The sequence below is a fragment of the Onychostoma macrolepis genome, chromosome 13 (assembly GCF_012432095.1).
Source record: "Onychostoma macrolepis isolate SWU-2019 chromosome 13, ASM1243209v1, whole genome shotgun sequence".
In the NCBI taxonomy this organism is placed as follows: Eukaryota; Metazoa; Chordata; class Actinopteri; order Cypriniformes; family Cyprinidae; genus Onychostoma; species Onychostoma macrolepis.
The window spans coordinates 24,991,328-25,004,694 of record NC_081167.1 but is presented as its reverse complement, the minus strand read 5'-3'; the positions used below and the strand labels follow the sequence as shown (position 1 = coordinate 25,004,694).

Sequence of the window (13,367 nt, the reverse complement as noted above, 5' to 3'; positions counted from 1 at the left end):
TAAAAAAGTAGGATTAAGATGTATTTGAAACAGTTTTAATTCAGAAATTAATAGAAACATTCAAAATTTCAAAGAAAAGGCAAGCAACAAATTTTTTTTTTTTGGTAAAACATGCTTCAATAATCTTTATTTACAACGACAAAAATGTTTTCTTACAGTGTAGTTTGCTTCTCTTTCCTTTTTCTCTGCAGCCCAGGTGGCTTATTTTGGAGGAAACAGATCCTCAGCCTCCAAGCTCTTGGCTTCCCATCTTTGGCCTCTCGTACTAACTCTTCTTGCTGTCTTTACTGCTTGCTTGGGGGCATGAAGGGCAGTGCCTCCCCTCTTCTGACATCTTTCACCCTGCTTGGTCTGCTTTCCTTTCGTTTTCGCACTGAGGTGTTTGGGAGTCAGCTGTAAAATGAACTCTCCATGGACCTGTTGCTCTTGCAATGTCGTCATTAACAGACCTGTATAAATAATGCTTCGCTTTCCAGTTGGGAACCACAAAAGATCCCTGTTTTTAAGATAAAACAAGTATTCCCACACAAAGATCTTCATGTTCATCAACTGTGATGTGGGATAAGATTGTGATTGTAATGATCTTTATGAAAGGCCGTGTCCCAGCGTGTTACAGGCGATTCTAGTGCATTCAGTCTCAAATCAGCAGCAGCGTGTTAGCAGGTTTTCCAGGAGAGCATATGCCCGGCCATCTGTTTCACGCAAGGTTACATTCCTTGTGCTCTGAATAATACATTCACGAGAGATTCGTACTGTACACTTTTGACCCTCACCAGTTCTCCCGACTGCCCTTGGGATTGGTGCATGTTTTTGGCATGGATGAGTATTGCAAAACACAGTTTCATTTAGCAAAATGTTGTTCAGATTTATACATATGGGATTTCACAGTCATCTAGCTGCAGAAACATAGACCCAGACCACATTGTGAAGTAAATCTTTTATTTTTAATCATATTTTAATAGACTTTCTCAGCTTTAAATACTACAAAAGTAATATGTCAAGGTTTCATTTGAGTGTTGGTTATTGCTTTGATAGGATATGATGCCTTTTTATTTAATAATTTACCATGACCATAAGCAAAAATTACTTTAAAATATTTTAACTTTAAAATATAGAGTACAGTCATTTTCTATAAAAATGTGTCCATGGCCATTGTCCAAAAAAGAGAGAGAGAGGGAAAAAAACACCTTAAAAGTAGTCTATACAACTTCTGTGCAGTCTTGCGTAGTCAAGACAAATAATAGTTTTGTGTGAGAAATAAGCAGAAATTTAAAGGAATGGTTCATGCATATTGTATAATACAAGTTGAACATATGTAAATACAATGAAAAGAATTTGGTGTAGGATTTATTTGAAACAATTTTCACTCAGTTATTGCTAGTAAATTTCACCCCAAAAAAAATTGAAATTGAAATGAGAAATATTAAAACAAATTTTTTTTTCGCACGTGAACTACTCATTGTAAAATTGAATGTTTCATGCAAATATGAAAATTGTCACAATTGTCATTACACATCTTCATTTTATTTTTAGGCTCGTATGTTATTTATTTTTACAGAACATAGAAAAGAATCTTCACATAATCACCCCCATACATAGACATAAAGAAAAAAGCTTAACCCCCCCCCCCTAAAATAGTTGAGCGTCTCTAATCCATACAGTCTTTTTAAGAGATAAGACCATTTTGTGTGAAGAACAGACCAATGTATAGGTCATTTTTCAATGAAAATTATGGCCTGTTTCTCACACAAAGCTTGCCAGTGGCTTCAGAAGTCTGGAAAGAAAGCACACAAATCATATGGACCACTTTTATTGTGTTTTGTTTTGGTCCTTTTAGAGGATAAGAAAATACACAATGACAGAATTTTATTTGTTGGTGAACTAACCTTTGAAGTCATTAATCACTGGTAATAGCTTTGGATTTTTCCCCTTATTCTAAACTGGTCGGCTTAGTAAGTGCATTACTATGTATTGTAGATGTTTGTGCATTTTTATAAATTGATTTAATTTAGCATTTTCAACCCTAGTTATTGGGAATATTACAGATTGCTATGCAGAATATTCACCAAAGGTTAATGAACCGTGTGTGGCTCAATGAAAAACACATTTTAAAATGCAGTACGAGCTCCGTTTGCTTTGGATGTAAATATTATTTCCTACAGAATGTCCTCGACTGAAATGAGACTGCTTATACAGGATCACCGATTTCAGTGCATCTGTGTTGCTACAGAGCTCAGAATCCACATTCGCTGCATTTTTTAAACATTGTGTATTGTCATCACTGGACTCAATGCTTTTGAACAGTCGCACCAGTAACATTTGATATGAATTCACTGTGGTCTCTGATGGAGGTGTTAAATAACTTCTGAACTGACTCATGATGTGTGCATTGGCTAAAGACCCCTCAGTCTCCGGGGGCGAATAGATTCTCTTTATTTTATTACACTGTTCTAATTTTCCATGTCATGACTCAGACGAAACATGTGCCGACTGCTTCGGGAAAAATGTCAGATCTCACAAGAGCTGACAGATGCCACCTATAATTATTATTTAAATGATACATGTAGTTAGAGAGCAGATTAAATCAAGCTTACCTCAGTGTCATGGTTTCAAGGAAAGGCACAGTGTGGAATCTTAATAAATGCATGTCATGGTAAAGGGATATGTGAAAATATGATCTGTCTTTGTAATTTCTGCCAAAGCGATTCTGTTGAAAATGCCAGCATGAGTTTCTATGCTAGTCTAGAGTGGTTTGAGCTGCTTAATCAGCATGATTTTCCAGTAAAAAGACTAGTTAAGCTAGTTAAGAAGCTTGGGCATCAGACCAGCATGCAAAACACAACATAAACTGGTGTTTTCAACAGGGATCAATACTGAAGTACTGAATGATTAATCAGATTATATGATGAGTTGCTCCCGATGAAGATGTAATCTCCACTTTTATGTAGAAATGATTTATATGGAAATAGCACATAAGTCTATACTTTCAGTGAAAAGATGGCAATGTTGACTTGGTCCCGTCTTTTGGTTTTTGAATGAATAGTTGCTCATTTTCTTTTGCAGAATTCGCTATAATTTGGGATCCATGTGTAAAATAAAGTCAAGACCTTTTTCTGTTTTGTTTATTGTCTTGTTTTTTGTCGCAGCAATGTTCAACATCTATGAGCCTCCCGAAGTAAAAAAAAATTAAGAAAAATAATATATAATAAAATAATAAAAATGTATACACGAGGCAGAAAGGGGCTTCCGTTCTCTCTCTATACAAGGCTAGCTTTTCTCAGTAACACTTTATAACCTTACAAATATTAACTAACATTGCTATATTAAAATAAAACTTAAAACCTAAAACCTAAATAAAACAAGTTTGAATCTTCCACAGTACTGTTTGAAAATTGTTGGTAAGATTTTATTTTTTATTCAGTAAGTTCACATTAAATTGATCAAAAGTGACAGTAAAAACTTTAACATTATTGATACAAAACAATCAAACAAATTATTTTCTTTTGAACTTGGATTAATAAGAAAAAAATAACTTTCAACATTGATAATAAGCATGTAGTGTCTATTAATAAAAATAGTGTTTCTTGATCAAATCAGCATATTAAAATGCTTACTGAAGGGTCATGTGACACTGAAGACTGGAGGAATGCTATTGCTATCACAGGAATAAATCACTTTTTAAAATATATCCAAACTGAATTTTATTTATTTTAATATATTTGATCAAATAAAATCTTTTGAATGGTATAGCCGTACAAATGACCTTAACCTCCTTGAAAACCTTGTTTTATAAGAACAGCTTTATTTATGATTCTCACAAAACCATAACTTTTAAGCAAAACAAATATATGCATTCATGAACTAAGTTGTTTGAATGTTTATTCAGTGTCTCAACATCTCCAAAGCGAACACAAACTTCAGCAGGTGTATGGAGGGTCGCCTTAAGAAGAGCAGGGCACGTTGGGCACAGGGGTTACCCGAGGCTGTTACAGCTTGCTTTCTTGCAGGGGCTCACTCAAGTATTCAAGACATATTTCAGATTTCAGCCTCCCAGTTAGCCCGAGAGACAAACAGATAAAGAAAGAGAATGAAAGGGAAAAAAATGGAGCAAGATCAAATCTGGGAGAGGAAAGCAAACAGTCTGTTGAGATGTGAGATCGCTGTGTGTGTGTGTGTGTGTGTGTGTTTGTTGTGTTGGAATGCTACATTAGATCCCAAAGGCTGGGTCTGGGTTTAAAGGGTGAAGTGTATGGCGGGCAGCACTGGGCCATGGGTCTCACGGTTCAGTACTAGTGGAACTCATACCACTGACATACCTGTTTACCCAGGTGCTCACCTCTGGCCATTACTGGGCGACCAGCCAGCAAGGTAGACGAGAGACGTGGTACCAGACACAACGCTGAAAGACATCTCACTCAGGTGAGCTTCTCATCAGGATGATTTTTATTAAAATTTTCCATTTATTAAAGGTACATGGTTTCTTGAGAAGTGATAATGACTTAATGTTACAGAAAGAGATGAATATATCTCTCTGTGCTTTTTTTCTCCACATTGTAAAGTATGGTTCTGTGACACTAGCAAAAGTAGAGTTTTGACCTGTAGTTGACTTTACTACAAAATGATATTGCATTGCTTTTCGCACATTTCACAGCACTTTCAAAGACCAATGTCCAGTGAGACGCACTAAAAGCACTTATAGTTTTTTTTAGAAACCGATGAAGTGAATGTGGCAACATTTTATTACGTTGGTTGTTGTACATATCGTGGTAGGTGATTCGTTCTAAAAGGTTAATGCTCTACTGCATTTGAAAATAACGTACCAGCTACACTAAACCCACCTTAAACCTTTATAATAGTGTGAACAAAAGCAACATGAGATCAAAACACATTTGCAAATCTTTGAGCTCTTTTATTGAGCTTTGTTACTTGTGTTTCACAAAATGTGTACCGTGCTATGCATTGCAAGTGCAGTGCTGTACCGGGTGAGCTACAGAGCAAGTTTATTAATATAAGAAAAGCCATAAATATGGAGCTGGTTATTAATCATTCACTATGGTAAAAGTGTTTTAAGGTCATAACATCTTTATTTATTGATAATCTGCCCCTGTAGTCATAATTTGTGTGAAAAGTTGTTGGCGTTTAATGGCACTAGTGTTCATTTCAGCTGGAGAATTGTGTATAGCTACGTTTTCTAACAAAAATGTTGGTGCTGTAGAGGCATGTTTTTCAAACAAGCCTATATTGCAGAAAAGCATAAAATACACCATAGTGCCAAAGTTATAAGAACACCATCTTCAAAAATAAATGGGAATAGCCCTTTAATTCCACTGAAAACAAATTGTCTTATATTAATAACCATGTTATGATTTAATGTTTAAAAGCACATATGGGAGTGCTCTTTGGGTGTCCACATACTTTTGGCCATATACTGTATTTGGTGGAGGCAAGAATAGATTCATAGACAAATTCAAATCTATTATTCATCTCCTGGCCAGTTCTTCGGTTCTCTCTCGCTGTTCTCTCCTGCTTCACTACTGTGCTTGCACTGATAAACTATTGATGGGGTTGAAAAAGAGAAAAAGAGCGAGCACTTAGATGTTGAAGAGAATGGGAATAAAATTGGTACTGATAGCTTGTATTCTAGATGGAGGAATACAGTAACTCGGTTTGGGAGGTCTGAACATCACTGACTGCCATTGTTTGCTGCCATTGGCGTTCCTCACATTGTAAATAGGCCAAACCAAAATGGCTCCTTCTCATAAATGAAGCACTTGAGGACACTTGGCTATGATGGATTAAAGAATTAAATCTTCTAGACTTTTTCTTCTGATCTCTGTTGATTTGTTTGGGCATTTATGAAACACACTGGACTGATTAAAATAATTCAAGAATAGTTTTGGTCAGTTTTCATGTAATACTCTTGCTTGATGTTTTTGGATATTACGCATTCATTCTTTTTTGACCAATATTCACATTATTATCTGGTTAAGATGAACGTTGTGAATTACAGGAGGGGTTAGGAATGTTTTAAGCAGTTTGTGCAATGTTTTTCAGTCTTGGTGTGTGGCCGAAAGATTGTTTTTGAATGGAAGTCAAAGGCATTGAACAGGTCAACGTCTTCCTCGGAAACAAACAACATGCTGTAGCCTTGAATTAGACCCTCCCTTTCATAACATTGCTAAATGTATCTGACAACAGAGCTTATTGCAAAAGCACATATTTAGATTCAGTGTACACTAGATGTTGCATCCTACAACAGACACAACACATTCAGCACTAGTCTTTGAAGTCGAACACCGTTAGCCAAAGCCAACATGGACGGCTTTTGAAAGGACTGATCCAAATTCAGCCAAAGCATAATATTTGCAGACACTAAATCCAGCCAGAAATGAAAGAAACGTCATGCAGGCTGTATTGTGTTCATCCTGTCTTATGAAAGCTCTGCAGGCTGAGTGTTTAAATAATAAATGAAATGTGCCATGAAGATTGAAAGGATCATGTTCACAATTAAACTGCCATGTAACAATCAGAAGCATGAAGAATTGGAGTTTTCCCTCTGTTAAGATCTTATTCACACTCTGTACTGAATGTTCTGCACATGTTAATGTGATCACATCAAAATCAGCCACATTAAAGGGGGAAAATTAAACGAAGACACATTGTGCTCAGATCACTGGATTTGAAGACGGTGTAAATACATAGGCGTGTAGTGTTGAGCGGTAAATAGTCATTATAATATTTGTATGTTAAATATAAATATAAAAAAGTATAATAAATATTTAAAAAAATATTCAAATATAAATATTCATAATATCTCTAAATAATATTATATTGTTAATTATAAAATATTTTATAAAGTTTTAATATTTAAAGAGACAAAATTATGGATGACTGACAAGTGTGAGCAAGATTTTATCTCATTTAATAAATTGTGTTCTTAAAAGTCGGTTGATCAGTAAAATATTGTAAGATTTTGTATTTTTAATGTGACATTGATTCAACAGGATGATTTCTTGATCTTAATGAATTTAGTCAGGGCAGTTTTGTATATATTGAACCCGAAATTAGATAATTTATCATTTATATTGGAAAACAACAACAACAACAACAACAAATTGCAGTGCACTTTACTGGCGTATCCATCTCTGTTCCAGTCAGAAAAATCATTTTAGAGCAACATTTCCTGGAAATTTCAAAATGATTGTCACTTTATTTAAAGTGACCTTACAAGAATGTATAACAAAATTTGATCTATTTAGCATATATGATGACGTCTGCTTCTCAGACAACAATAAGTCTTTCAGCCTCCGCCTGCTATAGTCCTTCTATTTCATTCATCTTTGTTTTTAAAAGTCCAGAACGCCAAGCTGGCCTGTGTTCTAACGCTGGATTGATTTTAATTTTCCCCTCGGTTGACAAAGAGGATGACGTTTGCTTTTTAAATGGGAAATCAACGGCATTTCAATAAGTCTCTCATCTGCTGACCCTGACCTGCGTGTTTACCGCTGTGGGGAATATAAGTAAATACGCTCATGGAAAAACTCTTGCTCACATTGCACTTAGGCCTTGAATTCGTTATAGCTGCTTATTTTGTTTTCTTTTATCATTGTCCAAAACAATATGACTCCAGGGTTTTAAGTAACCTTTCTTTAAATGACCATACTATCTGCTTTTCTCTGGAGATGTTTAACGAACGTTTGTAAATTTACACAATTAACAATTCATTGATGTTTGATAAACACTTGTGAATTTAAAGGTCTTTCATTTCTGCACCACTAGCATCATCAAATAGAAAAATAGTAACACTTTATTTTTACTTTTTCAGGAGGCTTGGTAAGTTTCTTGAAGCATCTCTGAGACGTTGCCACAGTTCTTCTGGATTTAGAAAGCTAAATCCTGTAACAAAGCATTTACTGAGTGATTTCATTTGTAGCATTTTTCCGAACAATCCTCATGGAGCAAATCATTTTTATTCATTGTTGCCATTTGAAAATCACAAAGCTTGGTTTATCAGCAGGTGAATCTGTTCCTCTGCACTAATATCCTGGAGGAAGAACAGACCCAATGCAAATGCCCCATAAAACTGCAGAACCAAACGCAGCCCGAGGTTGCCAAAGTCATAACTCTAATCCCCCGTCTCTGGCACAGAATACTCGTCTGTCACATCAAGGGCAATACCATTTCCTCTCAAATAAGAATATATGACTTCTTCACTAGCCAGTAATGCTGCTTAATGTCTTATGGGAGAGAATGACTTTTTGGAGAGTGTGTGAGCTGGACCTTGAATTAGCCTGTTGAGATTGAGCAAAATGATGAACCTGCCGTGTTTGTGAACCGAAGCACACACATGCCCAGAAATCAGTCTGTTTTCATTTTAGCGCTGTCTGTGTATGTGAAGGGGAAAAAACTCAGCTGATCTTCGTTTCCAGAGGAACAACAAAACATTTTATTTCTGTTGGCATTCTGGATAAAAGCAGAAGACAATAGCTCTTTTTAGAAACCTGCTCACATCCAGACGTTTTGGGGATAAATATATTTTTTTTATATAAATGGTATAAAACTCTTTTTTTGATACATTATTTGAATGCAACATAAAAGTAATAAACAAACAGCAAACAAAATATTTGCTGCTTTGTTATATATTCAAGGTATAATAGTACAGATAATAAAACACATTTGTCTCTGTAGCAGCAATGAGCCAGAGATTTTATAATATTCCTAACAAAAGTAATAAACAGTTAATGGAAAGTTATGATTATACATTAGGAAGACATAAGCATCATACCCCAGTGTTTTTTTCTTCTTCTATACAATTGGATCAAAACAATATAATCTAATACAAAACTAGTATTTACATTTTGCCATATCAAAGTACATTTTAAAACACAAATAATATTTTTTCCTATAGGAGACGTGTAGGATTTTCCATCTTACCTATTCAGTCATACACATCCAATATTTGTTGATGTAAATGAAAAGTAAGTATTGTGGAAAACTCATGGAATGACGCTAGACGCTCTCTGCCTGACACTTTATATGAATTATATATGACCTGTCTAAAATAGCAGGCTTGTCCATATAAACAAATGGTAAAATATGTCTTTTTAATGTAACTTTCATTTTTATGTCATGTTTTACTGATTTGTATGGATCAGCCCGGGGCCCTTTCAGACTAAATATTGTAAATGTTGAAGGGCCCCTCATACTCCATCATTAGACTTGAAATCAGTCAGTCAAACCAAGCCAAGACATATTTCAGATTTGCAGTCCGTTTTGTCAAACCGTACTGGCTGTGGGTGAAAGAGGTTTGGCAGATTTACTTGTAAAATCTTTCCTGAACAACTTGTCACTTTCCAGCCCAACAAACAATCAACATGAACTAAAAATCAAAATATACTTTCTTAAAACATGTTCCTAATGTTATTGTGTGCTATTCATTGCTGCTTGCAATTCCAAAAAAAAAAAAAAAAAAATGCTGGAAAACCAAACCAGCTCTAATCTAGAAAAGCCAATTTTTCATAATCCATTCAATTCTCAAAGGATAGAATTAGGTCCCACAGTAAATTGCTCTCAAAAATATATCATATGACACAAAACAAAAGGGTTATGCACTGGTTCATGATGACTGAAACACATTTCTGCATAATCACCTTCCCAACAGCAACTCCCAACAGCATCATTGTAATAGGACAACTACAGACATTCACTCACTAAAGACTGAAGTCCACATGTAGACAAAAAGACGCTCATGCATTATTAGTGCAAGTCATGTACAATTTACAGAAGTCCACAGTCCTGATGGATCAGCGCCAGGGTGGGTATCGCCACAGCAGTGAAACATGAAGGCAGCAGCACAGGAGATCTATGAACGCTACCATATTACAGATCAGATGAGTGGCTGTCAGAACTGAGCTGAGAAGCTCACAGGTGGGTTACAGTAAGTTTGGACAAGTGGGGAACCGTAAATAAAATGGGGAAACGAATGACGATGAACAGAGAGTTGAAGGGGTTGTATCATGAACAATCAAATTTACCTTTAAAAAGTGGTTTCACTGAAAATGCAGTGGAAAACAGACCATTATGAAACCTTCTTAAACATCAACATATTACCACTCACTTTGAAATGGTAACAATACTCATTCAGCATTGAGAAAGTTGCCTGTCCAGTCACAGTGAGGAATGATGGATGAAGTAGGATGGCTCAAGGAGGTTGTTTATTTCAATGGCAGTTATTTGGCTTTTTTTAACAAGGTCCCCAATAATTTCAGTCCAATTTTGCTCTGATTGTTTATGTAACGTGTTTTATGACGAGGCTGTTACTGAAGGATGGGGCAGTTAAAAACTACAGTATATATTAGACAGCAAATCCACAAGCTTGCAGCAAATTGTTGTTGCTTGTTTTACATGCAAAAATGTGTTTGCATGTCTTAAAGGCACAGCAGTAAAACAAAAACAAACAAACAAAAAAACAGCCAGTTTAATTTTATAGGTCAGAAATGGTGGAAAATATAGACGGATACATCATGACAAAAAAAAAAAAAAAAAGAATGTACTTTAACAAACAAATAAATAAATTGAATCAACAGTGCTTGTTTGAAGAGAAAAGTGAACATGTGCAACATACACTCTCAGTTGCCCTGATCTTGGTTTTTGACCTCTCATACTGTAAGTTTGGGGTCAGTAAGATATTGTTTATTGACTGATTGAGAAATAAACAAAATAAAAAATAAAGACTTGTGACACTGAAGATAAAAGTAATGGCTGCTAAAAATTCAGCTTTACCCACACAGGAATAAATGACATTTTAAAACATATCAAATTAGGAGACAAGTTATTTTAAATTGTAATATTATTTGAGAATATTACTGTTTTACTGTATTTTAGATCAAATAAATGCTGCCTTGGTGAGCATAAGAGACTTCTTTCAAAGATATAAAAAAAAACAAAAAAAAACTTTTTCAAACAATATTCATCATAAAATTTTAATAATGAATTAAAGGTGCCATAGGTAATTGTCTTCAGAAACATTTTTTGTTATTCTGGTTGAAAGTCTCTTCACATCCTGATAGCAATCATTAAGTTAAGTGGTCTAAATGTATTTATCTGTATTTATATATTTGGTGGAAGGTGTAGGACCAAAAAATGTTTGTCCAATCAAAACGCTCAGTCCGAGCGTTTTAATTGGCTTTCCTATCTGCCTGTCAACGTATATTTTGTCAACGAATTTGCACTGTGCAGCGTCTTCACAATAAATACATACAATAAATAAATAAATACAATTTAAATTCACAGTAGAGGCTGACATTTTTTCGGGATTCCCACGGGTCACGGGAATCCCGCAGGATGGGAAACAAAATCGCTGCGAATCACGTGATTGGGACGGGACAGGAAAAAATGTCATCGGGAGTGGGCGGGACCGGGAATAGTAATCATACCCAACTACATACACAAATATATCTTTTATATAAATAAACTATAAACTGTATATTTTAATTCTGAACACAATTCTAGTTGCCCTGTCTCGCTCTCCTCCTGTTTGCTTTTTGGCTGCGTGAATGACGCAGTCCGTGACGGACAGATCGTTAACGGCTGGACTATGTGGTAATACACACTAATATTCAACAACCTCAAATATGGCTTTTCATCTGAAAGATGTATGTAGTAGCAACTTTACATGGCCGCTCAATATGATGTTAACCAAGAGAAATGTGCGCTATTGAAGTGTTATGCGGAGAGTGGAGCTGAATAGCGCGCTCGCTGCAGGACAGGCGCCGGTGCTCTCTCTTGGTCTTAAAATCTCCGTAATTTTTGGTCATACAGATAAAAGTAGCCTAATACATCTTTCGAATCTGTAAAGACTCGTTTATTTGTGTGCACTCAGAATAACAACAAAACGTTGCGCTTTAAAGCAATCAGGGTGCGCTTTAGGTCTCTGAGCGAGAAACTTCGAAACTCCGTCTTTGAAAAATATATCTATAGAGAGTGAAATGTCTACTTTCAAATGAAAAAACTAAATTCAAATAGAAAACGTGTGTGTTAGCATGGATGATTTACATAAAATGTAATGTGTTGTAGAGCCTACACTGTGCATAAACTGGCTTTCAGTTCAATATAATAACAAAAAACTACATTTTGGGGTTTTATTCAACTAAGCACGCTGTGATCTGTGCTATATTTTTACTGTAACTGACAGATTTCGGCCAAAAAAAAATGTATTAAAAAAAAAAAAAAAAAAAAACGGGAGTGGGAGGGAATGGGAGTAATTCTTCCGGGAGTGGGACGGGACGGGATTTCCCCCGAGTTTTTTTCGTGGGATTGGGACGGGACGAGATTTTTTTTTTGTGGGAGTGGGACGGGAGAGGTTTCAAAATTCACTCCTGTGTCACCCTCTAATTCACAGCTTGCACACTTTAATGCCCTTTGTATGGAACATACGCTTTGAACTGCAATCATGGCGGAATATCTGGTGATGTCCACTTCGCAGGGCACTTATTACGGTCGAACAGAACAACCGTCGGACGTTATAAGATATACATATGAAAAGTGCAGAGCGGGGAGGGCGCGAGGACTGTAATTGGAAACCTTTGATGTAGCCTATTGTAGTAATTTAATGTTGTCTCTGGTATTCTGCTCTTTGAGCATATGTGCGTTCAGGGGGCGTGGCTTTGGACGGCGATTGCAGGGAGGGTGGGACGTTCGCTTTCAGTGCTATCAGGCTAAAGTTAGCATTTTCTGAGATCTCCTATTGCACCTTTAATAAAACAATGGAAAAGCAAATGTGATCTGCATTCACACTACAAGCATGCCTGCTTTCCTTTAAACTGCATTTTCTCTTTATTCCAGAGCCATAATCACCACAGACACTGACTGCTAATCTCAATATTAGAGGGACTTGTCCTCAAACTATATGGCTGATGGTTATGGTTACCTTTAGTCCCATAGTGAATGAATGTTACAAGATTACATTTGTTTGTGCAAATGAACAGTTGTGTCACTTGTGTATGTGGTATTTCAGTGCAAAATCCTTCATTTGATTCCCTAAAAATAATAATTTACATATGATACTTCATTCAAGTATTGCCTAATATAGAAAGCTCATCACTACTTTCCTGGCACAGTTAATACTGCACTATTACTGCCCACTTTTTTTTACTTAAACTCCTAAGTCAGTCACAGCAGACTATGAAAAGGGTCATTATTTATTTTAAGAAAATAATGAGTATGCATTCTTGCAGGAATTATGTCTGAGAGTCTAGCAAATATGCTTAACATGAAACCAACAAGAGCAATGAAAAATCTCACAGCTCATTCCGAACAGCTGGTGAGTCAATCTTCTCTGAACCACATCAGTCAAAATAAACTTTATC

At 35.8% G+C, this 13,367-nt stretch overlaps 1 protein-coding gene across 4 annotated transcripts in view; it reads left to right on the top strand.

Moving 5' to 3' along the window:
* crtac1b (cartilage acidic protein 1b) overlaps positions 1-13,367 on the top strand; it is a 91,145-nt gene that overhangs the window by 30,326 nt on the left and 47,452 nt on the right. For 2 of the 4 annotated variants that reach the window (XM_058796412.1, XM_058796413.1), the window contains exon 15: positions 4,329-4,419. In XM_058796412.1, the coding sequence (XP_058652395.1) occupies positions 4,329-4,372 (44 nt within the window). In that variant the 3' untranslated portion in view covers positions 4,373-4,419. Of the gene's footprint in view, positions 1-191; positions 1,583-4,328; positions 6,783-13,367 lie in introns of those variants that run through there. The other 2 variants (XM_058796411.1, XM_058796410.1) reach the window with 2 other exon arrangements.